Here is a 27,277-nt window from a genome sequence, read left to right as displayed (position 1 = left end):
AGCATAATTATTATCCAGAGGAAAAGAAGCTATATTATTATCGATAACATTAAAATACGGCGGTTATCTTAATCTATGTTAACACATGTATCTCATAACATATATAAACAATTAACATTTCTAGTGAACCTTTCATTTCAGGAAGGGATTTTTCCTCAAATTCTAAATACTGCTTTAGTTGTGCCTATACATAAAAAAGGTGACAAATCAAAATTTGATAACTATCGAGGCCTATCACTTTTATCTGTGTTTTCAAAAATATATGAGAAGGCATTTCATACACGTCTCCTCTCGTATATTAACAAGCACAACATTATAGAAAAGTCTCAATTTGGTTTCCGTGAAGGTATTTAGTCCAGGGCGCATCTGTTTTGAGATGGACGTTGAGAGGTGACTCAAATTTTTTTGAAGAAATTGCTTGAAAATACATCAAATAATAATATTTGAGTTATCCTCCCTAAAAATATTTGAGTTAAATTTTAAATAGGCTTAGATAATAAAATTAAAAATTGTAAAAATATCACACAAAATTGAAAAATGTATCCATTAATATATTATAACACCCTGTAAATTTAGATAATAAGTAGGCTTAGATATTAACTTAAAATTGTTATTGTAATACCATACAAAAAAAAAAACAAATAGTCTGGCTAATTGGCTATGTCAAAGCCATTAATAAAAAAAATAATGCCCTAATCTTAAATGGATCAAAGACCAATATGGTAACCTTTTCACCTTCTACTATGCAGATGAGTCCATTAGTAAAACTTGACAATGGGTCAGTGGTAAATAGCCACTCCACTAAGTTGTTAGGTGTTTACCTGGATTCTAATTTGTCTTGGAGCTCTCACGTTGATTATGTAGTGGGAAGATTGTCTGTGCACTGTTATGTTATATGGCAACTTAGATATTTTGTCTCCCTAGATATCTTAAAACTTTACTATTTTGCTCATGTACAGTCAATTTTGCAATATTGCTTAGTTTGTTGGGGAAATTGCTCGCGAATGAATGAGGTGCTTGTTCTTCAAAAAAAAAAATTATTCGTACCATGACGTTTAGAAGGCGCTTGGATTCCTGTAGACCAGTTTTTAAACAATTAAATATTTTAACTGTAATTTCGCTGTATATTTTCAGTTGTGTTGTTTATGTAAAGTCACATAGAGGCAATTTCATTTGCAGAAATGATGTTTCCTTAATGAGTGGCTACAATTTTCGTTACAGAAATGATTTGGTGACCCCTGTTCGCCACTTGACCGTTGTGGGCAAGGGTCCTTATCCAACATGCGTTCGTTTGTATAATAAATTACCTACCTAATTATGTTAAAGAGTCAAATATTTATATATTTAAGAGAACAGTTAAGGACTTACTTCTGGTAAACACTTTCTATTCGTTAGAGGAATACTTGCAGGCATCTTTTTAACAATTTGTATGTTTTTGTGTATATTTTATATGTTTTTATGTTAACTGTTTTTATGATACTTATAGTTTTTACTCATAGATTATATTTGACGCATTTCATGTACTTGTAAAAGTCAGATGAAATAAAGAATATTGATTGATTGATTGATTAATTTATGCTTATAATTATATAACGGTTTTTAGGCGAGGATCTTTATTATCAACGTCGATCTTTGTATATGCCGTTACATCGCCAATAAATGGATATTTTGGTGGATCTCTATATGCTAGGATGGGCGGAAAAGTATGGATTAGACAAATGATCGTCTCAGCTTTCATGCTACCAGCTTTCGTATGCGGTACTGCCTTCTTCATCAACTTCATCGCCATTTATTATCACGCTTCTAGAGCCATACCGTTTGGTACGATGGTAAGTAAGAGAATATTTTTTTATAATTCGTGAGTTACTACTTCATAACGCACCACCTTTTGCGGACAACAGCCCTAGTTCTAGAGTCCCCTGCAGACTGTTATCATATTTAACATGCCCATCACTTCACGCGTTTTACCGATAAGTGTTAAGTCGTGCCCCATAACCCGTGTATTTATTTATACACTAATCACAAAAAATATCACATAATTTTTGAAAAAAAAAAGTTTAAAAATGCTTTTTAATATTTAGCAGAATTTTATAATACTCGTCTATCGTCTCCTTTGGGTGTCTACAAACCCATAACATTTCAAATTGAAGCGTGTTTTTGCAGAAAAAAAAAGAATGTGTGTGTACTTTGTACGCACGTAAGAAGTTATACTTCTGTTATATGATTTCAACGAAATCAATATACTTTAAACAGTTTATTTATATTTTATTTAAATATTAAACTAACTTTAATACTTACTACTTTCCAAAAATTTTTATTAAAACAATACCAAAAATAAAAAAAAATAAAGAATAAAACACACGCAAACACATTGAAAAATGAAACAAAGAAATGTTTCTGAACAATAATAATTGTTGACAAAAATTTTAACTAAATACGTATTTTCTGAAAAAAAAATAAATATACTTAAAATCATAAAAAGTATAAAACAAAATAAAAAAATAAAAATTTGCATTGGGGATTGAACCTGCGTCTATCAGGTTCTGTTAGATTTTGAACTCACCCCACGCAGAATTTAGCTAGCGAGACATATGAATGATGTGGGAAGATATAGCAACTAATCCTTTTAAACTTTTTTGACAGTTGCTTATTCTCTTAGTTTAATCAAATAAGTTTGATTCTTGTGGAATTAAAATATTAAAATACAACAAAATATAGAATAAAAAAGAATGTGTGTGTACTTTGTACACACGTAAGAAGTTATACTTCTATTATTATGATTTCAACGAAATTAATATACTTAACAGGTTATTTGTATATTATTTAAATATTAAACTAACTTTCTTTACCTACCACTTTTAAAAAAAATTTTATTAAAACGATACCAAAAATATAAAAAAAAATAATCGTCCGGGATTTGAACCCGGGACCTCTTGATCTCCGGTCACACGCTCTACCACTGAGCTATATCCCTTCTGCTTTGACAGGTTACAAGATTTCTCATACATACTGACCAAGTGAAGTATACAAAAATACTTTAAATATACTTACTATTATTATAAATCTTATTCCCGAGGAAAACAAACCCAAAGACACAAAAATTATAATAAATAATACATTTACTTAACACTAATATATCCTTTTATATGATATAATATGACTTATTTGCGCTGACAGCGCTGATACATACATCTTGAAAGATTAGCAACGAAATACATACTGTCTGTGTGCGCATGCGCCCGGCATGTGATAAAATTTCACCCTCGATCGTAAAGAAGTATAACTTCAAAAAGCAATATAGTAGATGACTATTGGTACAAATTTTGTTGGCAATTAAATTATGTAAATCCAAGCATTACCTACTAATAGCTAGGTACATTTTCCAAATAAGTATGTAATTTTTTATTACAATACTGAAACATTTACAATTAGGTACGTACCTGTTGCTTTTAAAAACTATTTAAAAAGACTACAATTATAAACTTGCTTTTTGTCTCTGTTCTCACAACAATAAAAACTAATACATATACACACAATTTGTTTACCCATAACCATTGACGCATTAATAAAATAACCGACACATTGAACAATTGTTGACAGGTCATTGTAATTACCCAATCAGAGGACGTAGAACGTTTAAGCTGCGCCCAGGACCAACACTTTTGATGAATTCGCGCACATATAAATGTACTCCCAACGCGCCTAAAGAAATATAACTTCAAAAACAGTAAACAAAACGTTGTTAAATGAGAATATTTATTTTGGAGATTTGTGTTCGAGAATTTGATCTGTGCACTATGTCTGCTTGAGTTTTCAATGAGGAGGTGCGTTCTTACAAAAAATGAGTAATATAACGTCAGAACAAGCAGCCCAAATTGTAACTTTAATTGGAAATGGAAGATTGCAGCAATATCTTGCTGATGTGGCAATCCACCAATTCAGCGTTTCAAGTGCTTTAAGAAGGTATATAGAAAGTGGAGGATACACAAGAAGACCAGTTCCAGGACTTCCCAGGTGCACGAACCCCGAAGATGAACGTTATTTACATCTGCAGCCTTTGCATACACATGTTACAGCTAGACGACTGCAAAATGATCTTTCCACAGCCCGTGGCCCGTAATTTTCGGTTCGTAAAGTGGCAATTCAGGCACAAGGAAATTTGGAATCAGAGCCAGAATGCCTGTACTGTTCCACTGTTAACGAGTGCACACCTTATAGTACATTTAAGTTTTGCACCAGAACATGTCGATTTGGATAATTACGACTGGGCTAATGTTATTTTTATTGACGAGTTACGATTAGCACTTTGTGGATCCGACAGACAGTTTGCACTATAACAGGCATTCTGGCTCTGATTCCAAATTCCCTTAATCTGTTTCTAACCGAATTGGTACTTATTTGAACATTACGGGCTGTGGAAAGATCATTTCGCAATTGTCTAGCTGTAACATGATGTGTACACAAAGTCTGTAGATGTAACTAACGTTCATCAGCGGGGTTCGTACACCTGGACGTCCTGGAACTGGTTTTCTTGTGTATCCTCCACTTTCTCTATACGTTCTTAACCCGGGAGTAGTCGCGCTCACTTCTGTAACGTGAACAGTCGCGTCTTAGATTTCATCTCACAATACGAATTTACAACAAATTTTTATTTTATAGCATTTTTATTTACTTGTTATGTTAGAAATATTATTTCTAAAAATTATTAAAGCTAATTGGCTCTCCCCAAAGCCATAAATTCCACAAAAAGAAGAAGAAAAACAATCCTACGCATTACTACACCTTTCCTCGAGGCACTTACGAAGTTTTTTCAAAATTGCAAAATTTTTCATTAAGTTATCGCGAAAAAGGATAAAATGTGAGATTCTATCTAACGGCGCGACTACTCGCGGGTTAAAGCTCTTGAAACGCTGAATTGGTGGATTCCCATAACATCAGCAAGATATTGCTGCGATCGTCCATCTCCAATTAAACCTACAATTTGGGTTGCTTGTTCTGACGTTATATTACTCATTTTTTTGTAAGAAAGCACTCCCTCATTGAAAACTCAAGCAGACATAGTGCACAGATCAAAGTCCCGAACACAAATAAATGTCCAAAATAAATATTTTCCTTTAACAACGTTTTGTTTACCGTTTGTTTTTTCGGTAAAAACACGCTTTAACTTGAAATGTTATGGATTTTTAGGCACCTAAAGGAGACGATAGACGAGTATTATAACATTCTGTTAAAAATTATTTTTAATTCTTTTTTTCTGTTTTGTGATTAGTGTAGTTGCTTTATAATTTTATTATTATCTGACATTTTTATTCGATAAGACTAAGTAAGCATCATACAGGGTGTCCAGAAACTCTACCGACAAACGAAGACAGGAGATTCTTCAGATAATTTTAAGACAATTTAGCTCAATTCGCCGAGTCCGAAAATGCTTCCTACTAGAGCTCTTTAAAGATGGCTTCTTGTCATCTTTAAAGAACGCTTCAATTTAGAAAAACGAAAATCGGTACGTATATCTATCTTTCAGAGATAAATCGATTCCATCCATTGCCAATTTCTAGTACCGATCATAGGCGTCCGTTTTGGGTAGGACAACGGTTATTTTATCATATAACTTTTTTGTCTTTAACTTTTAAGCATTTTTGACACTGAATTATTAAATTGGGAGGTATTCTAGTACTAAAAGGTACTCTTGGATTAAGTCCGTAGGACACACGGTTTTCTAGAAAAATCGAATTGAAAATTTTTCGTTTTTTGAATTTGAATAAAAATTGAACAAAAATTTCAAAAAAACGGTGTATTTTATCAACTTAAAGCAAGAGTAACTTTTAGTACTAGAATACCTCATAACTTAATAATCTAGAGTCCAAAATGCTTAAAAATGAAAGACAAAAATGTTATGCGATAAAATAACCGTTGACCTAACCAAAACGGACGCATGTGACCCGTACTAGAAATTCGCACTTAATGAAATCGATTCATCTCTGAAATATAAATAAACGTACCAGTTTTCACATTTCTAAATAGTTTTTTTTTTTAATTTTTTTTTTTTTGGAAATTAAAAAAAAAAATTTCAAATTGATTTTTCTAGAAAACGGTGTATTCTATCGACCTAAAACAAGAGTACCTTTTAGTTGTAGAATATCTCACAATTTAATAATCCAGAGTCAAAAATGCTTAAAATTAAAGATAAAAAAGTTATGCGATAAAATAATTGTTGCCCTACCCAAAACGGACGCCTATGACCGGTACTAGAAATACGCAATGCATGGAGTCGATTTATCTCTGGAAGATAAATATGTGTACCAATTTTCGTTTTTCTCAATAGAAGCGTTCTAAAGTTATTTAAGAAAAACTACTTACAAGGCGCCATCTTCAAAGAGCTCTAGCTCCTTTAGGAAGCATTTTCGGACTAGGTGAATTGGGTTAAAATATCTTAAAATTATCTGAGAAATCTCCTGTCTTCGTTTGTCGGTAGAGTTTCTGGACACCCTGTATAGTACAAAAAATCTTAATCTGTCACAATAAGAATACAGAAAATATCATGATTTATGGCGATATTTAATAAATAAGGTGTTAAGAGGCAGCAGTAGCGATCAACAGGTAGCAACAAACGCGGTCCAAGATTGCGGCTGTAATTTTGAATATTTTGTCGTGATATTTGGCACATATATTCGTAATATAATAAAGAATGGTGGTACAGAGCCCAATTTGAGAATTATGTTAGTATGTGGAAATTACTGTATAACTAAATAAAATATTGCAAAAAGGAGCCTGTACCGCCATTAAGATGAACAAAAAAATAAACTTTTTTATCCCATGTCTAGATTTTGTGTCATATTGGACCTAGTAAAATTTTTTTCTCTAACAAGAAATCTAACATATAACTAAATAACTGATTAGTCAACATAGAAAAAGTGTCACTGTCATTTTGACAAACCTGCGTCAGATTTCTGTTCCGTTATCTCCACTCGATACGATTCGTATCGAGTGTTCATAATCCCTATGCAGATAACAGAACAGAAATCTGACGCAGGTTTATCAAAATACCCGTGTTGAGCTGACCCCCCCCCCCCCCCACTTGGAAAAATTAAAAATCAAATAGCCCTGATTTATGAGCTATTTATGAGCTTTCATATTCCGCAAACTAAAAATTTTGAGCTCGTTCCATTGAGCAGGAATTTAATACTTAGTAGTGGGGGGCTGAGTCAGCCCCCCCCCCCACTACTTAAAAATAAATTGCAATTTATTTTGTATAGTGCAGTCACTGAAGGTAAAAATCAACGATTACCTTCATACCGTATAGCTTATATTTTAAGAATAAACTCTTAAATCACGCGCCTTTCGATTATAGAGCTACAACCCATTCGCAAGAAAACCATCCCATATTCCCGGCTCAAGAGAGAATTGTACTTAAAATAATTTAAATTAATTATTTGGCGACTACATATCGTTTAATAATTTATGAGCTCGCAAAATATACGCATCTCAATTATTGAATTGCCATTTTCTTTCTATAGTGAAATTTCTATTTTCTTCACTGAAGGTAAAAATCAACTATGACCTTCGATTTCGGTAAATCTCCATTCATTTTCACGAATTGACAATAACAACTTGCGATTTTAGCCTGGGGTATATGTCACCCCTTCTCGGGGGTGAAAATTACTTTATTAAAAATAACCCCACAAATCGAGAGAGGGACAAATTCTAAGCAAAATTTTTTGTTATATAATGTTATTAAAATAAATAATCAATACTTTTTGAGTTATTAAAGATCAAATATTTTAATTTTTGTGAAAGATGATTTTTCATAAATAACTCAAAAACTGTAAGTTTTTACATAAAAGTCTTCATCACTAAAATTAAAGCTAATAAAAAATATAATAAATTGCTTACTTGAAAAACCCTTTAATGTTAATTTAAAGTAAGTTATTGGTAATTAAATGTATATTTTTTTCTGCGACTGTTCAAATCTAAGGATTCAAGCTTAAATGACGGGAAAGAGATGCATTTTATAACACTTAGGTACTAAATACTTGTCAAAGTACTTAGAAATACCTATCAAAAATGAGCTCCAGAAAAAGTTGATAACATCAAAATTTATACTTATAAAGTATAGAGCTATAAAACTGTATTACATTTAATCTTTCAAATACTTTATTTTTTTAGATCATATTTAAAATAATAATTCCAACAATACTCGATTGACGTAAAAAATGATAGATAACGAAATTTGAGTTTTTTTATTAGCAAAGATTTTACTTGTCTTTTGATTTATGTATGAATCAAAATAACGAAGATAGAAACGTTTAAGCTTAAATTTTACTACGAGAACAATGTAACTGGAGCGCTTTAACCTATTATCCTAAAAAATAAAGTATTTGAAAGATTAAGCCGGTACTTTATGTCTCGGTTGACAGCCGGTTAGTTAACCGGAGTTTAATCGGGACCTCTTTAGGGTCTCTTGCGTTGTAATAAATGCAATTACAAGTATTATTATGATTATAAATAAGAATAATAATAATACTTATAATTGCATTTATTACAACGCAAGAGACCCTAAAGAGGTCACGATTAATTCCCGGTGAACTAACCGGCTGTTAATCGAGACATAAAGTATCGGGCCTAAATGTAATACATTTTTATAGTTCTTGAAATTACCTTTCAAATAGTTGGATGTGCCTGATATAAAAATTAACAGTGATTCAAAAAAACATTCATTTTTTGTAAAAATTTTTGGAGTATAAATTTTGATGCTATCAACTTTTTCTGGAGCTCATTTGATAGGTATTTCTAAGTACTTTGACAGGTATTTAGTAAGTGTTATAAAATTCATCTCTTTCCCGTTATTTAAGCTTGAATTCTTAGATTTGAATAGTCGCAGAAAAAACTATACATTTAATTAATTACCTATAACTTACTTTAAATTTACATTAAAGGGTTTTTCAAGTCAGCAATTTATTATATTTTTTATTAGCTTCAATTTTAGTGATGAAAACTTTTTTGTAAAAACTTACAGTTTTTAAGTTATTTATGAAAAATCGCTTTAAAGCATGCATTTTCTTTCACAAAAATTAAAATATTTGATCTTTAATAACTCAAAAAGTATTGATTTATTTTAATAACATTATATAACAAATTTTGCTTAGAATTTGTCCCTCTCTTGATTTGTGGGGTTATTTTTAATAAAGTAATTTTCACCCCCCAAGAAGGGGTGACATATACCCCCGGCTAAGTTGTTATTGTTAATTTTGTTTCTTGAAGTATCCTCTATCCGCTCACCAATTTTCGTGAAAATGAATGGAGATTTACCGAAATCGAAGGTCATAGTTGATTTTTACCTTCAGTGACTGCACTATAGAAAGAAAATGGCAATTCAATAATTGAGATGAGTATATTTTGCAAGCTCATAAATTATTAAACGATATGTAGTCGCCAAATAATTAATTTAAATTATTTTAAGTACAACTCTCTCTTAAGCCGGGAATATGGGATGGTTTTCTTGCGAAGGGGTTGTAGCTCAATAATCGAAAGGCGCGTGATTTAAGAGTTTATTCTTAGAATATAAGCTATACGAATTCAACTACCATTAACTTTTTTGTAAAAACTTACAGTTTTTCAGTGATTTACGAAAAACCGCTTCAAAACATGCATTTTTTTCACGAATAATTAAAATCTTTGATCATTAATAACTTAAAAAGTATTGACTTATTTTAATAACTTTATATAATAAATTTTGCTTATAATTTGTTCTTTTATAGATTTGTGCAGTTATTTTTTATAAAATAATTTTCAGCCCCGAGAAGGGGCGGTATCCACCCTCAGGGTAATGCCGAAAGGTGGTACCATATCACCTTTGTTTCTTGAGGTATCCTCTAACCACTGACCAATTTTCGTGAAAATTGATGAAGGTTCACCGAAATTGAAGGTAATCGTTGATTTTTACCTTCAGTGACTGCACTATACAAAATAAATTGCAATTTACTAATCTAAATGCGCGTAATTTGGGAGCTTATAAATTATTAAATAATATGTAGTCGCAATAATTAATTTAATGCATTTTAAGTACAACTTTCTCTGAGCCGGGAACATAGGGTGGTTTTCTTGCGAAGGGGTTGTAGCTCAATAATCGAAATGCACGTGATTTAATAGTTTATTCTTAGAGTATATAAGCTATAGGAATTATATCCGCAATACGATATATTTTAAGTTTTCTCAGCATTTTTCTCTTAAGTTAAATCAATTAAAGGGTTGTTTGGGGGTGAAGGGGATGAGGTCAAAAATCGAAACTATATAATTTCAAGAGCTCTCGTAATTCTGCCGCAAAAACCGATTCAATATTCCTATTTTTAACTCAGCCCCCCCCCCCCCCCACTAAAGTATTAAATTCCTGCTCAGTGGAACGAGCTCAAAATTTTTAGTTTGCAGAATATGAAAGCTCATAAATCAGGGCTATTTGTTTTTTAATTTTTGCAAGTGGGGGGGGGGGGGGGCAGCTCAACACGGCTTATCAAAATGACAGTGACACTTTCTCTATGTTGACTAATCAGTTATTTAGTTATAATATGTTAGATTTCTTGTTAGAGATAAAAAATTTTACTAGCTCCAATATGACACAAAACTAGGCTTGGGATAAAAAAGTTTATTTGAAGAAAGTTTATTTTTTTGTTCTTCTTAATGGCGGTACAGGCTCCTTTTTGCAATATTTTATTTAGTTATAGAGTAATTTCCACATACTAACACTAACATATTTCTCAAATTGGGCTCTGCACCGCCATTCTTTATTATATTACGAATATGTGTGCCAAACATGTCGACAAAATATTCAAAATTAGAGCCGCAATCTTGGACCGCGTTTGTTGCTACCTGTTGATCGCTACTGTTGCCTCTTAACAATTCTGTTATCATTTAATATTTCATTGTTATGTATCTATTATTCCGGTGACAATTATCCGTGTCAAACTTAAATTATACAGAATATCATTAAAAAATTACAATCATAAAATGTTAAATTCAACTTTCAATATTCATTAAGAACACAATTATAAATAACTGTGTTATCATATACCAAGAGACATATTGGGGTCATTTTAAAATCAGCCAAAAGGTCTAAGTAGTTCATGAAAAATCAAGTTTAAAAAAAAATGTTGAAATTTAACAACCTACTTAGAAGAGCAAAACGATTACTCTACAGAGTTTTAAACAGTCTTCACATCGACTCTAGCTCAAACTTCTTCCTTTTTAAAGCCATTTTTTCTGTTCATTGGCTAATTTATACCTCTATGGAAGGTTGTCACTCCAACTTTTGCGCGGTCGGCCCATACTTCTACCAATTGGTGATTTATCTCTTGTTATCTTAAACACACGGTTCTCCCGCCTTCTGCTTATGTGTTTATTCCATTCTTGTTTTTTTTTTCTATTTAGTGTCAATTCGTTCATACACTGTACGTTACATTTTCTTCTAATGTCTTCACTCCTCTATCGGTCTCTTAGCGTACTCCCTATAATTTTTCTCAGGACTCTCATATCTGCCGTTTCCTATAGTATTTGTGTTGTAGCTGTGTCAGGTATTGTTTCTGATGCATATGTCACTATTGGTCTTACATTGACCATATACATTCTTGACTTCATCTCAGTGTTAATATGTCGATTTCGCCATATGGTGTTATTTAGAATACTGGCTGCAAATAGACTGGCCATATGGCCAATCCTTATACTCGATTTCTCACTTCTTTGTCAAGGTCTCCGTACCTGGACAATGTAATTCCAAGGTATTTTATCTCCATTACTTGTTCAATACTGCTGCCATCAGTTTCTATTTTACTTCTGACTTGTTCTTTGCTGATTCCTATTGTTTTATTACATACCAACAGATATCTCAATTACAAATCAAATCACAACATCAACGTTAAAAAGGGAATCATTAAATCCTTATATGATAGAGCCAACCTTACTTGTTCTAACGAAAATTCATTCTTAGCCCGGCCGCACATCAAAGAAACATGAAACGTAAATTACGTTTCATGGAAATAAACCACTGCTAAACAAATATATATTCGGCCATTTATGAGACTCTCCGAAAATAAAAATGTGTCATGAGCATGAATCACACTCGTTTTATTAGTAGGCGGACTTTGAGATTTTTTAGCAGTGTTTTCTTTTCATGAAACATGTTTTTCGTTTCATGTTTCATGTTTTTCGTTTCATGTTTCTTTGGTGTGCGGCTTGGCTTAGAAGAAAAACAATTGTTAACATCTGTTTTATTAAAAAATGATTATCCTTTATCGTTTATAAATAAGGAATTGTCAAGATTGGATCGAATGGAACAGAACAACTTAGAACGGGATCCTATAGCATTCACAAGAAATAATACGAGGAAAATATCAATACCATATTATATTAAAGGACTATCCGAGAAACTTAAAACAATAGGAAATAAATTCAACATTTTAACAACATTCAAAACAACAAACACTACAACAATAAGTGAACACTACAAAACATCAGTCTTATATTTAAAATAGAGAATTTGAAAAATCTCAAATATGACAACACGCATGGGATAATGAACATAGAGTTCAGTGGAGAGATTCAAGTATAGTCCTGAAAGAAACAGATAGTAAAAAAAGAAAAATCAAAGAAGCGGCTTTAATTAGGCTAAATGAAACCAATTTTGTCGCAAATTCCTCGGTATAATGCAGTAGGATGTGGTTACCAATACTAAAAGAGGAAGTCAATAGAAAGAAAATACCAGGATTAGTAAGTCAATAACATATCGAGTTAGTACATATTTTATATTTTAGTATTGTTTATATATCTATGTATTATTAATATTATTTATAATTTAAAATAACATATGTACATATTAACCCTTAAACGCCCAACCTTTTTTAGGTTCCATGTACGCCCAAGGGTGGGTAAAAAATGTCCACCTCGAAAATAGCTAATATATTTATTGAGAGTTGTGAAAAATGGATTAAACTTAAGAATCTTATGCTTAATAAACACAGCAGCTTCTAAAATATTAATATAAACAATTTACAAACCTTACAACAAAATTACAATGTACATCAAAATTAATATACCAGTAATTCAGATTTGTCGATTTTCTCCATATTCTTTCTTTCAGCCTCCTCATTGGCGGATAATTATGTAGATTATGTAATTATACATCGATAATTATATGGATTATCTTCCTATCAACGAGAAATTATATAGAAACCTTTAGTAACAAGTTTTGCCAAGGGTGTACTTTTTATGCCCATCCATATTTAACTCAAGATGCTGCTTTTATTTTCAAAAATATTGGTAGAACCAAATTAACATTCGATAATGGGCTGTCTTTTTAACAATAAAAAAAATTTAAACACGTAATAAATATGTTACAAAGGAATACGCATTAGGTGGACATTTTTTACCCACCCTTGGGCGTTTAAGGGTTAAGGTCAGAATTTGGTATTAGTAAGTAAGAGAGTAAACTAAAGTAAGACTTAATACTTACGATGTCGGGATAGTATCACGAGATTTTTTCCTGGTTTTCCCTCGTGATTTACTATGGAATCTCTAGCGCGAAAATTTTACTGTTAACATTGCATGTGGTTGTCTTTTTAAAGACAGATCACATGTTATGATTTTTTTGTGACGGATATTCTTGAGTTGAGGTTGATTTCATGTAATCGAATGAACTATCTTTCAATAAAGTCGTCCCAGGAACACAACTCATAAATATTGGCAATATCATTTTAAAGTCTTCTACTTTAAAATGTATAATATATGTCTGAATTGCCGATATAAATGAGTCAGATTAAATAAATTATTAGAAGAATTTTTTTTACTAAGCAACAATATTTTTGTTTAATTCATTAATATTTTTTGTATTTTGACAACGACACCCGATTTGGGCGTCGAAACGTTAATAAAATCATTTTTTAGTAAAATTGTGGCTTATTTCCCATCTAAACTAGTTATTGCAAAAATGCCACAAGAAAATAGCTTCAGAACAAAACTATTGTTTTAGTTTTCTGAGATGAGATTGTCATATTGAATTATTTTGCTCTTATGTTAAATCTGTGCACTAATCTTTACAGACTTGAAACAAAAATAAAAAAATATGAAAAAAAAAAAATTTTAAGAAACGCTTTTCTTTAGTTACGAAAAAATATTATAAAAAAATCAACTAAAACGTAAAAAATAAAAAAAAATTGAAAAATCTAACACATCCGTCCAAGAAAAGCGTGGCGCGTGTTCATCGAATAAACGGTTCTTGCCCCACGCTTTTCTTTAACGAATGTGTTAGATTTTTTCAATTTTTTTTTATTTTTTACGTTTTAGTTGATTTTTTATATTTTTAATTTTAGTCACTCGTAACTAAAGAAAAGCGTTTCTTAAAAATTTTTTTTCATATTTTTTATTTTTTACTTTTTAGTCTTACACTTTTCAAACATTAAAATATATCGTCATGTTTATTAAAATATGTATAAAACATATGATGTACTAACATCAAAAGTAGTCGTAATCGGCAAAAAATTTGAAACTTTATTGTTTATTAATGAAGCATAACGTAAACAATTAACGTAAAAAGTGAAATTATGAATTGTTCATATCATTAGCTATACAATCCGTAAAAGTTTTAAGTTTTTACATTGTAAAAACAAGAGAATTTAAGCGTTTTCCATTAAAATCGTTTTTTTTTATTTAAACAATTAATAAACATGAAAAAAAATTTTTATTGACTATTAGTGTATTGTTCCCGCGAATGCATATGTCTGCAAATTTTCATTCATTTGCATTGAAGAAAAGGCAGTCAAATTAACGTCTAAAGATTTGACGCAAAGTATTGAACTAAATAAAAGCGTTTAATAAGAAGAATTTCTGTTGGAGTGAATGTAAAGAGAGGGATAAACTCCAACAGAAGTAAGGAGAAAGAAACTAATTAGTGGAACAAAAATGTAGAAAGAGTGAGGTGGCTTCTACGTTGAGAAGCCGAAGTAGGAAAATACTACTTTTCAGTAGTATTAGTCGAGGAAGATGCAAATATGAAGAAGAAAGGGGGATAAAAGGGGATAGAAGTAGAAGTATGAAGGGACAGAGGCAAACTGAATAGAGTTGGCTAGCAAGAGATGCAAGAGAACAACTTGACACTCAAGGATGGGTACGGCTCGTTTGCATGCCTGTCGAAGAACAGTAGCTCAAAGCACATAATGATGACTAGAAAGTAAATACTAAAATAAGAATAATGTACTGAAATTAGATAAAGAAAAATAATTGGTAAAGAAGAACAAATTAAATAACACTAACAAATCATGGGCGCCAAGAAAATGATCTTCGATCACTCTCCCAGGTATCTTACACTGCTGTCAAATATTAAATATTATATAAGTAAATGAAAATGTAAAGGAAATAAGAATAAATGATATACAAAATAAGTAAATATTTATTAAAAATAACTACCTAGATTTTTGACAATCTTTGAGTTAAACAATGTATGTAATGTGACTCTAACATGACAAAAGTTGTCGTTAAATATGATATACAATATAACTACAGTCCTGTTATATGTATGTACAAAAATATATACCTCTTACTTATATATTATAGGGTACAACTCATATGAGACTTCTACCAAATGGTTATAGTACGCTTGCTACGTACCACTAAATTGAAACCGACAAAGATGAAAATAATACAAATAAATAGGCACAAGCCTGACTAAGAGAAAATACTAAATGAATTAAGCAAAATTAATGAATAAAAGTTATAGAAATGAAGTTAAGATAAATACCGAAACGACGAATTAACCGAACAAATGAAGTAAAGCGAATAAATAATAAAATATTTGGAAAACAAGCAAGTAATATTACACAATAAATATCAAACCAATAATATAGTATATTAAGTATGGAGAACGGTAAGGGTTTTATACCGATCGAAGACAATTGTTTGGAGGAGGAGCTCGGTTCCCCTTACGGAGGATCCGAGATCGGTTACCCTTAACGTTCGACATGCTTATAACGTTTTTTGCACGATTTTATAACGATACCATTATAAATTATAAAATTAAACATTTTCGTCATATTGACTAGTTTCATTCATTTTATCAAGATAGATCTTTGGTTGTTAGGTAGTAACTAGGGTGCATAACAACAATGGAGAATTGAGTTTTTATTTAGTTGTCAATAATTTTAAGTACAATTTTGATTATTATAAATTAAAATATGAGCGAAAGTGAATTTGAAGAAATTGAACGGGCTTGGGAAGAAGGGTGTTCCGCAATTATTCCCGAAAAATCCAAAATCCGTTATCAAAATACCTACCAAAGTTTTAAAAAATGGTGCGAAGGCAAGAATTTAAGAATCGAAGAAAAGACTCTATTGGCATATTTCGTTCAAAGACATATGCAGTTGAAAGCTCCTGGAAGCCTCTGGGCAGAATATTCAATGATTAAATCCACCGTTTTTCTTTATGATGGCATTGATATTTCCAAGTTTTCAACTTTGATCGCGTATTTGAAGAGAAAAAATGTTGGCTATAGGCCTAAGAAGTTTCAATATTAATAAATAATTCGTTAGTTTTCTTTATTCTAGTTTAAGTGAATTACTTACCGTCGAGTTGGAGTACTTACCGTCGAGTTGGAGTACTTACCGTCGAGTTGGATTACTTACCGTCGAGTTGCTAGTAAATGTCACCTACTGACGTAAAATCTGTCACGGTAAACAGTCAAAAATGATCAATCGTGCAAAAAAGTATAAAACCTAATTTCTCTAGGCTTATTCCTGTGCACAAGAACTTACCGTAGATCGTAAATAAGTTGGGAACCTAATACATTAATATACAAATATGTCATATAAAAAAAACAAAAGTAAGCTAAATCTGGAAAAAAATTAATTAACACAGTGCATTAAACCGAGAGTCTGAAATATAAAAACCAATAGTTACTTAAAGCACACCAAACTGAGTGTTCCCAAACAATCCCATTCCTCAAATGAAAAACCAAAAGGTTCCCAGAAAATGAGCACTAGGATAGTGCCAAACCGTGCTTCCTGTAAGCACAGGTGTAGAGACCGAAAATGAAGCTGGAACGCTTCGCTTGCTCCCAGGTGACTGACTATGTAGCCGGAATAGGTTCCTCTCAGGTGGGTGAGGGTCTATGATTTCTCATGTTCGTTTTATATTACTTTCCCAAAAGGCTAAAACAAATATTTACCCAGTCTTAGTTTCTATGTAAAAGTGTCCGAAAAAAAAGGCAAAGGAGAAAAAGAGAACTAAAGAAGTGTTTTTAGGATAGATGATAATGTAAAAAGGCTATACAAAAAAAATCTCATTATTACTGAACTACTGACCTTGACAAGAACAGACACATGAGTGTGGAATTTAAATACAGAATAGATATGACATCTTTAAAATAATTATAGGATATTTATGATGTTAGAAGACTTCAAGAGAAATTTTTGACTTAATTATAACCAAAAATGAAGACTATTAGAATTTTCTCTGAATAAATTATTATCTATAGATATTGGATGTGCAAATTGGATTATTTCCAACATTAATTTAGAAATTCATATGTTTGGTTATGTTAAAAAAATATTAGAAAAGAATATAGAATTTTCCTGGACGGAATCTTAAATAAACATCGATTAATCTATATAAAATCCACATTGATTTGAATCCAACAATGAGAATCCTATATTTCACAAAAACGATATAAGCGGTCATATAAAAACCTGACTATATAAAAAGTAAATAATTACCGGGAATAAACTCCTAGTGGACTGCCATTTTCCCTGGTTCAAGACACAGCTGGATACTATAATATTATTTTAAAGACAAACTGGGAACTGTAGACACAAATGCTTAATTAATTTATGGAGATATTCTCGGCCATTTTGGGTACTGGTACTTCACTATTCCGGCTCACGAGTCAAGTGACGAGCGAAATGTGTTTCTCCGCCAAGGTAAACGTCAAACTCTCAGAACGCGAGGTCATATTCGCCACCAGAGGCGTAGAGTATGTTCCGTACATAAAAATGTGACGTCACGTAAATATTTAATTACGACAAAATTAGAGAATTTAATTAAGCGAGCAAAGAAAATAATTATAAAATATTTAAAGAGCTAATTTCGTAACGTGAACCGTTACAGACTATCATCATCTTGAGCTAGACCTATTGCGTCGTCTGCGTAATAGAGTATTTTTACTTCTTTGTTTCCCATTCTGTATCCTCTTCCTTTGTTGACGTTTTTATTGATTTCATCTATGACGAAGAGACTAGGGCTCATTGAGTCCCCTGGCTTATTCCGCTGTCTAGGTCTACATTTTTTTTTCGTTTGGGTGAAATGTTTGTTTTAGAAATTTAGAATATTAGGTATAAATGACTTTATATTGGTCATTTAAATCAGTAAACATAATTATTATTGCGGAATTATTCTGTATCTGTTCATCTAAATTTAATTTTAAATAAAACCAACCACATTACACTTCTTATTAACCATATTACTAAAAATAATACAATCTTTTTAAATTTGAATCTAATTATGATGAAATTAAACTAATATTGATATTTTCTAGGTGGCCGTGACATGTATCTGCTTGTTCGTCATTCTACCACTTACACTTGTTGGTACAGTTTTGGGAAGAAATTTGGCTGGCCAACCAGACTACCCTTGTCGTATTAACGCTGTACCGAGACCCATTCCGGAAAAGAAGTGGTTTATGGAACCAGGCGTTATCATTCTACTGGGAGGAGTACTGCCGTTTGCCAGTATCTTCATAGAAATGTAAGCTGTGACACTAAAAAGAAAAATATGTTGTATAAAGTGCATTATTTTTAGGTACTTCATCTTCACGTCTTTCTGGGCCTACAAAATATACTATGTATATGGTTTTATGCTGTTAGTTTTCATTATATTAATGATTGTAACAGTTTGTGTGACCATTGTTTGCACTTACTTCCTTCTTAATGCTGAAGACTATCGCTGGCAATGGACTTCTTTCCTGGCTGCTGCTTCTACGTCCGCTTATGTATACGTATACGCCATATACTACTTCTTCTTCAAAACTAAGTAAGTAAAACTCTATTAGTGAATTAAAATTGTTATTAATATTATATGGCATTAACCAAATTATTTATCGTTGCCTTTTTTCTCTCTAACAGTGTAAGACAACTTGAAATACATTTCAAAAAGATACCTCACGCATGTCGAAATGAAGAACTTTCAAGCAGTAACTATTATTTCGATTATTAAATATTATAAAAACCGGATTGAACACAGTTAAAATTGGAGTTGAACTCAAAAAAAAAATGTAGTTGTCAAACTCAGGAGTAACATGGAATATGTTATAATTTATGAAACAAAAAATCATCGAGGGAGAAAGAAAACAGACAACAACGACGAAATAAATTTTGAAATTTACAAAAATTGGTTGGTAGAGAGTTAAATCCTGATTCCTAACTCCGAAATACGTATTTGTGATTAATAACATCCCTTCTCATAATCAAAACAATGAAGTATCAACCAAGTACAAAAACTGTAATATCAACTTTTCATCTCAACAGACTGGCAAACATGATTAAGAGTGTATTTTAATAACAAAGTATTGAAACTCAGTAAATACCCGAAATACCTTGGTGTTACCCTAGGTCTAGACAGAATGCTTACATTCAGAGAACACCTGACAAAACAGCAGCAAAAATAAAAACACTTAACAATATAATACAGAAACTCTGTGGCACTACATGGGGGTCCACAGCATCAACTTTAAAATTCTCCGCTCTTGGTCTGATATATACTGTGTACCAGTGTGGTTGAGTAGCAGGCATATCCACCTGGTCGAGGAATGATAAAGTAAGACAGATCTGCATTACCATAGTTTGCTGGACATCACCGACAAACCTGACGGATTTGAACGTCCCTGTAAGATTTGGGCTGCCCTTTATTGAATCAGAACAAACTGCGGGAGATGCGTCGACTCCCTCTAAAAATGGGGTAAACTTCCCTCGCCTTCTTGTGATTGCAGCCCTGAAAAACAGAGTTAATAGAAAGTAAAAAAACTAAACATCTGTTTGTAATGTGCGAGGGTTGCCTTTTTAGTTTTGCACATATAGCCTTAAAGACAAAATATATATATAGAAACAGACTGTTTGACTTGTACACACTTCTATGTAAATCAAAACGGGAACTGGTGTATATTTTCAAAGACTGATAGTGTGTAAATAAATTTATTAAAATTAGCTAAGTACTTTCAGCATTTTTAATGCCATCATCAGAGCTATCGTCTTATAATTGAAGACACGAGTGGATGAAGGTGCTATGTAACATTTTTCTAAAAACGGTTTTTTTGTATGGATGAAGGTGTTATGTACCTGTTTATCACGTGGCCACATTAGAATTCTAAGATTCGTAACAGAAGTCTAGGTTTTTTAAAGGATGAAGGAGTTATGTTACATTATTTTCCAGTGAATAATGGAAGAAGGTGTTATAGGCACAAAATACCTTCATCCACATTCATGTAATATTTTGTATACCTTCGTCATATGAATGATGGTGTTAAGTGACACACATAACCCCTTCATCCACTCACTGGCCATTTTGTTTTACTTGGTGAGTTGGTATTGCGCGCACGTGTTCTGTGTCATTGTTACAGTTTTTTGCAGTAATATCATAATATTAATGCTAGTTAACATTTATAATGAGTTCCAGAGGTAAACAAATGTTAAAACTAGTGCAGGAACAAATAAACTGTGAACAAAATTTGCCAAATGATGAAAATGAATTCACAGCAAGTTCTAACCTCAACATTGAAATTTCAAATGTAACAGGTAAGTGCAATCCTGTTGTTATGAAATAATTAAGTTTTATTATATTTTGGGCAATAGGTATTTAGATAATAATATTTATATAAAAGTGTAAATGAGCTGGTTGAAATACATAACCCAACTATCATCTGTTATAAATATTTACACTTGATTGCTCCGGGGATTCCCCTATCTTTTCAAAAGTAATTTTTAAACAATAATAATTAGGAAGAATTAAAATATAAGTATAAGTAAATAGCTGTTTTTATTTTCAGATTTGGAGGGGACCCAACCATTCTTGTCAGACAGCAGTGGTGATGCTGAATACTTTCCGAGTAATGAAGGAAGCAGTTCTTCAGGAACTAGTGTCACGGAGGACGAAGAAAGAGCGGACCACAGTCATGTAAAAAACCTTGTTGGAGGTACATTCATTTCTGGAGACAAAGAAGGAGCTGTAAGAAGTAAATAGCTGTTTTTATTTTCAGATTTGGAGGGGACCCAACCATTCTTGTCAGACAGCAGTGGTGATGCTGAATACTTTCCGAGTAATGAAGGAAGCAGTTCTTCAGGAACTAGTGTCACGGAGGACGAAGAAAGAGCGGACCACAGTCATGTAAAAAACCTTGTTGGAGGTACATTCATTTCTGGAGACAAAGAAGGAAGCGGGATTATTCAAAAGCCTATAATTAATCCTTCTAACGGGTCTAACGAGGTTGACCAAGAAAATGAAAAACAAAGAAAGCAAAAGATTTTTTCAACGACAGCAAAAGTTTCCAAAAAACGAAAACGAGATCCAAATACGTGGAAGAAACACAAAGCAGCTTTAGATAGAGCAAAAGGTGAAGAATATTTGTCTTACAAAAACATTCTCGTTCCAAGAAAGGAGCCAGAAAAAGGTATTCTTTGTAGACAAGGCTGTAGATTTTCTTGTAGCACTAAATTTTCAGCAGATGACAGGAAGGCATTTTTGGATGAATTTTATAGACTTGATATTAATGCAAAAAATGCTTTACTATTTAAATCAATCATTAAAAAACCAGTGTTGAGGGAAAGAAAAGATGCTGTTAAACATAAAACTGCGTCATATACGTATAACGTTACAAAAAATGGATTTACCGTAAAGGTGTGCAAAGAAGCGTTATGCGCTCTATACCAAATAGGCAGAAAAAAACTTGATGTTATAAAGAATCGTATAAATAGTAGTGTAGCAGCACCTCCTCCAGATCGCAGAGGTAAGCACTCCAATAGGCCACACAAAATAGGCCAAGATGTTAGGGATTTTGTGATAGAGCACATAAATAAATTTCCTGTCGAAGAGTCGCACTATTCCAGAAATAGAAATCCTCATAAAAAATATCTTTCTCCCCTACTAAATGTGAGCAAAATGTATGAGTTCTATCTTGAGGAATGTAATCTGGCACAACTTCCTGGAAAATTTAGAATTAAAAAATGTTCATATTCCAACATTTTTTCGCGAGAGTTTAATTTATCATTTGGGTATCCGAAAAGTGATACGTGTAGTATCTGTGATGGAGGTGAATCTAACGATGGACATAAAGAAAACTACACAGCATCAACTAAAGCGCTCAAAGTTGACAAGGAAAAAGCAAAAGATTCAGACAACTTGGTCTATATTACAATCGATATGCAACAAACAATGCCACTGCCAAAAATAACAACGTCCAAAGCATTTTACCTTAGGCAAATGTGGTTTTATAATTTTGGGGTGCATATTACTACAAAAGGCCTAGACAAAGCATGTTTTTGTACCTGGACCGAAGATCTTGCAAACAGAGGAAGTGCAGAAATATGCAGTTCTCTACTCAGATATATTGAAGTCGACGAAAGCATCACCAAAAAGGATTATCTGATCATCTGGTCCGATTCATGTGCGGGCCAGAACAAGAACTTCCACATGATTTGCCTTTATCAGTATCTTATTTTGAAGGGATACTTCCGTTGTATTGACCACAAGTTTCCTGAGGTTGGCCATACTTACTTAGATTGTGACAGAGACTTCGGAAGAATCGAGAAGGTTTTACGAAAACACGACACGGTATATGTACCAGATACGTACCGGGAAATAATTTCAAAGGCTAGCCGAAAAAATCAAGTCATCGACATGGCTCAACACTTTAGAAGGATTGCTGATCTACCGCAAAAACTTCATCTTACTAACAGAAAAAAGGACGAACTAAATGAAACAGTCAGATTTAGAGACGGTATTAAATGGATAAGAGTGGAAGAGTATGGTTCCTATTTGTATAAAGAATCATATGACGAAACAGTTCCTTTTAGAAAAGTAAATATTCTTCAAAATAAGAATAGAACAGCAGCGCCAGAGAATATTGAAATCGAAAGAATTCGGGAGAAATATGGAACTATCTCTGAAGAAAAAAGAAAAAATCTCCAAGAACAGCTTAAGTTTGTAAAACCAGAATATCGATATTTCTATGAACCAATCTTAGAAAAAAAATAATGTATTACGTTATATTACTGTTATTACCTTATATTAAGCAATAACATCTTGTTAGCTGATTAGATAAGTTTTTCTTTAATACATGATTCTTCCATAAAACAGTAGTTGTTTTAATTTCTTTAGAATTATACAGTGGATGAAGGTGTTATGTACTGTTTTTTTCAAATTTTGGTAAGACACATTTTTTTTTTGTTGATATTTTTTTCCGTGAATAACATATTCCATATGCTAGTAACGACATAGAAAAGTTTTTACCTAATAAAAGTGAATGTGAGAAAAGTTTACAATGAAAAACTTTAACCTTAATTTTCTCAAAATCTAAATTTTGTAACATAGCACCTTCATCCACTCGTGTCTTCAATTGTATCTACCTCAAATGAAGAGAAAACTTTGAACAAACACATTCTAATGTTAAAATTAACCCAGGGATCTAACCACTGGTCAGGGTAAAAACCCTTAAATGCATAAAATAATCACATTTAATGTGTTTTTAAAAAATGGCTACCATTTTTACAATCAACAGCTGTTTCCGTCCGCGCATCCTGTCGTCTTTGCATATTGTCAGTAACAGCTGTTGATTGTAAAAATTGTAGCCATTTTTTAAAAACACATTAAATGTGATTACAGTAAAACCTGCCATATCCGGATCAATGTGGCGACAGACCGATCCGGATATGAAAAAATCCGAATATCAACCAAGACCACTTCTTTTATAGTCTCTAAAACGTTTTCTCCTTCATACATTCCAGTAATCGACGCCGTCAATAACCTTCGTCGATAGACCCGTTTTACAGATTCTATAATACATTATTTCGCCATCTTTTAGTTCTTTTGTGTCGAGATGAGACGGTGCGTTGTCCAACAGCAGGACTGCTTTTCTCGGTATATTTCGGTAGATGCGGACGGCAGAACCGTCCGGATATGGGGAGGTCCGGATATGACAGGTCCGGATATGGCAGGTTGTACTGTATTTTATGCATTTAAGGGTTTTTACCCTGACCAGTGGTTAGATCCCTGAGTTAATTTTAATATTAGAATGTGTTTGTTCAAAGTTTTCTCTTCATTTGAGGTAGGTACAATTATAAGACGATAGCTCTGATGATGGCATTAAAAATGCTGAAAGTACTTAGCTGATTTTAATAAATTTATTTACACACTATCAGTCTTTGAAAACATACACCAGTTGCCGTTTTGATTTAAAAAATATAAAGTACTTTATAGCTTTTCAAAATATGTCCCACCGAGTTCGATACACTTTTGCATACGTTCAAACCAATTGGTAAAACAGTTATTCCAGTCTAGTTGACTCCTGTAAAATCGCCGATGTAGGATGAATCGTCGTTGTGTATTGCTTTGTCGGAGTTTCACGATAACTTCTGGTAAACAAACGGTTACATATTATACATACCAATCAGAAGTAACCGTTCTTCGATCTCCAAAAGCAATTGTTACCACATGACCAGATTTTGACACAAAAGTTGCGACCGTTTTCTTTGACACACTTCGAGAATGGATCACTTTTGTTGGTTTTTCCTCATCGTGAAACACCCACACAGCTTATTGTCGTTTATTTTTCGGGTTATAAGAGTAACTGCAAGATTCACCGACACTAACAATACTACCAACGTTTTTTTGAGCTTCCTTTGTTGATCCGTTCCAATGTTTCTCGACACCAATTGACGCGAACCGCTTTATGCTCTTCTGTGAGCAAATGAGGATCCAACGGGAAACCAACTTCCTAACACTCAGTGCTTCATGTAGGATTTTTTCGATCGAGGTCATTGAATTGTCCAAAGATGCCTCTATCTCCCGGTATGTTATACGGCGGTCATTCGTAATTAGCTGACGAACTGCATCAATGTTTTGCTGTGTGACTGCTGTTTTGGGAGGACCTGCCTGGATTCGTCGCTGAAACTGGAGCGACCAGTACTCTACGAAAATTGTAAACTATTCTTGCTTGAAAATTTTCTCGACTAAGATCCATTTTTCGACCGACTTGTTTTCAAAAATTCACTGTATCTACACGACTTGTTGTATTGCAATGAAACTATGGATTTATGTCAACAAAAGATTGAGGTTACAGTTGTGTCGGAAGGTTTTATTGGTGGCGCTCTCTAAGCGGCTATATGCAAAACTAAAAAGACAAACCTCATATTATCATGTCATGCATAAAAACAATTTCTAAAATCAAACTATGCATGTGTTCTGGTTTTCTATCGTTTTGCGCCATTCCGGTAGGGATTATAGAATAAGCATCACCGAACCATGTGACTCTATTTATCATCCATCAGCCGACTCGATTGAATTACGTATTCCAATGAAAAGCCACAGATCAAATGTTGGTTTTATACTATGACGTTTGAAATATTTTCTGGTTAGATTGTAGCTTGAACCAAGTACGCAATATACTGATCATACTGAAATTCCGCTATCGAGTAGTTCCTACCTTTTTCTCAAATTTGCCGTAAATACATATGAGAATAATTTTTACAAATTATTTTGCTTCTTATCTGATCATATCACTACCTTTTTGTTTGTTTTTTATATATATTTAAAAAAATAAATAATAATACTAATAAATTGTTACAGGATGTATGGACTGTTCCAGACAACCTTTTACTTTGGTTACATGGCTCTCTTCAGTGGAGCTCTGGGCATTATGTGTGGTACTGTAGGATACATTGGAACGAGTATATTTGTAAGGAAAATATACTCTATTGTTAAAATTGACTGATGTTGTTGTGACCATTTTTGTAAATAGGTGCATTTTTCGTTATTTAACTGTTCACAATGTCTTTCACATTAAACGATGTTTTTACTTTTATTTGATAATAAAGTTCCTATAAATGGTTAACGTGTAGTTCAGTGTATGATAGGTTAAGTTTCTTATCGAATATAAAACTGTGTAGAGTATCAGTAAATATTGTGTTAAATGTAAACTCTGACCTGTATATAGTCCATCAGATACCATACGAAAACGAGTAAGTAGAGGCTAGTGATTTTCTGAGCATTTGGGGGAACTTTGTATCCATAATTTTCATATCTTTTTTTATTGTGAAAGACATTCACTTACAGCGAGTATGCTATCCAAAAATAATTTGTGACAGTAGGGATCTGTCATTTCTTATGTCATTGAATAATTTAATTTAACTGTCATTAATAAAACAGTATGAATGATATTGTAAATTAATAATACCAGTTTAATGTCAGATTTATGTATTTTAATCTCATATTTTACACATCTACTAAAGGGGATCCATAATATAAATGTGGAAATGATTATGGACTGCGGTAAAAAACTGCCCAGAGCAGGTGAAGTGAAAAATTCACAATAAATGTATTAAAAGGTTTTTTGGCAAAATCATTTGTAATTTAACCATAATCATGTTAGTATGACGAGGCATTTTTAGAAAGAAAGTGGCGTCAATGATTATTCTGCTGGAAATGATGAACTAATCGGGGAGAGAAATATATCTATATGGGTGAAAACACATTACCGTTTTTAAGTATGTAAATCTCCTCGGCAGAATTGTCTTGTCAACCAGCAAAAATCAGAGTTCAGCTAACAGTTATGTTCTAAAAATTCCAATTTAAAAATATTCAATGCAGAATGACATCTCAAGTATATTACAAAATGCTGCATAAGACTTTTTGGTAATACATACATACAAACCAAAGAATACATACAAACTGAAGACTACACACCGAGAGAAAGAACATCAAATGCATTGAACAGAACAGTTACGTCGTTTAGTTGAAAGTTAGCTGGTAAGACAAATAGCAAACGAAAAGCAGATATTAATAGTGCAATATACATAATAGTATCACCCTATAGGACTAATATCAGAAATAGAGTAGCAGTGTCATATTAACTAGAATTTCTGAGATATGATAGATTATTGGGGTTTGATAGTTGAATAAAATAACAAATATAAATAATCAAAAAGGTTTATGTTTTATTTGGAGATATTGGGCGGCAAAATTATTTATAAAAATAAATTTGTAT

At 32.4% G+C, this 27,277-nt stretch overlaps 1 protein-coding gene across 1 annotated transcript in view; it reads left to right on the top strand.

Annotated features, from left to right (window-relative positions):
- LOC114329977 (transmembrane 9 superfamily member 3) overlaps window positions 1-26,448 on the top strand; it is a 79,898-nt gene extending 53,450 nt beyond the window's left edge. Inside the window, exons 6-9 of the mRNA XM_028279272.2 lie at window positions 1,604-1,829; window positions 18,566-18,774; window positions 18,829-19,059; window positions 25,861-26,448. Coding sequence (XP_028135073.2) covers window positions 1,604-1,829; window positions 18,566-18,774; window positions 18,829-19,059; window positions 25,861-26,005 — 811 coding nt within the window. The 3' untranslated portion in view covers window positions 26,006-26,448. The remainder of the gene's footprint in view (window positions 1-1,603; window positions 1,830-18,565; window positions 18,775-18,828; window positions 19,060-25,860) is intronic.
- The last annotated feature ends 829 nt before the right edge of the window (window positions 26,449-27,277 follow it).

Source organism: Diabrotica virgifera, chromosome 3 (assembly GCF_917563875.1).
Source record: "Diabrotica virgifera virgifera chromosome 3, PGI_DIABVI_V3a".
In the NCBI taxonomy this organism is placed as follows: domain Eukaryota; kingdom Metazoa; phylum Arthropoda; class Insecta; order Coleoptera; family Chrysomelidae; genus Diabrotica; species Diabrotica virgifera.
The sequence above is the reverse complement of the archived record's forward strand: the minus strand, read 5'-3'. Positions and strand labels throughout refer to the sequence as shown.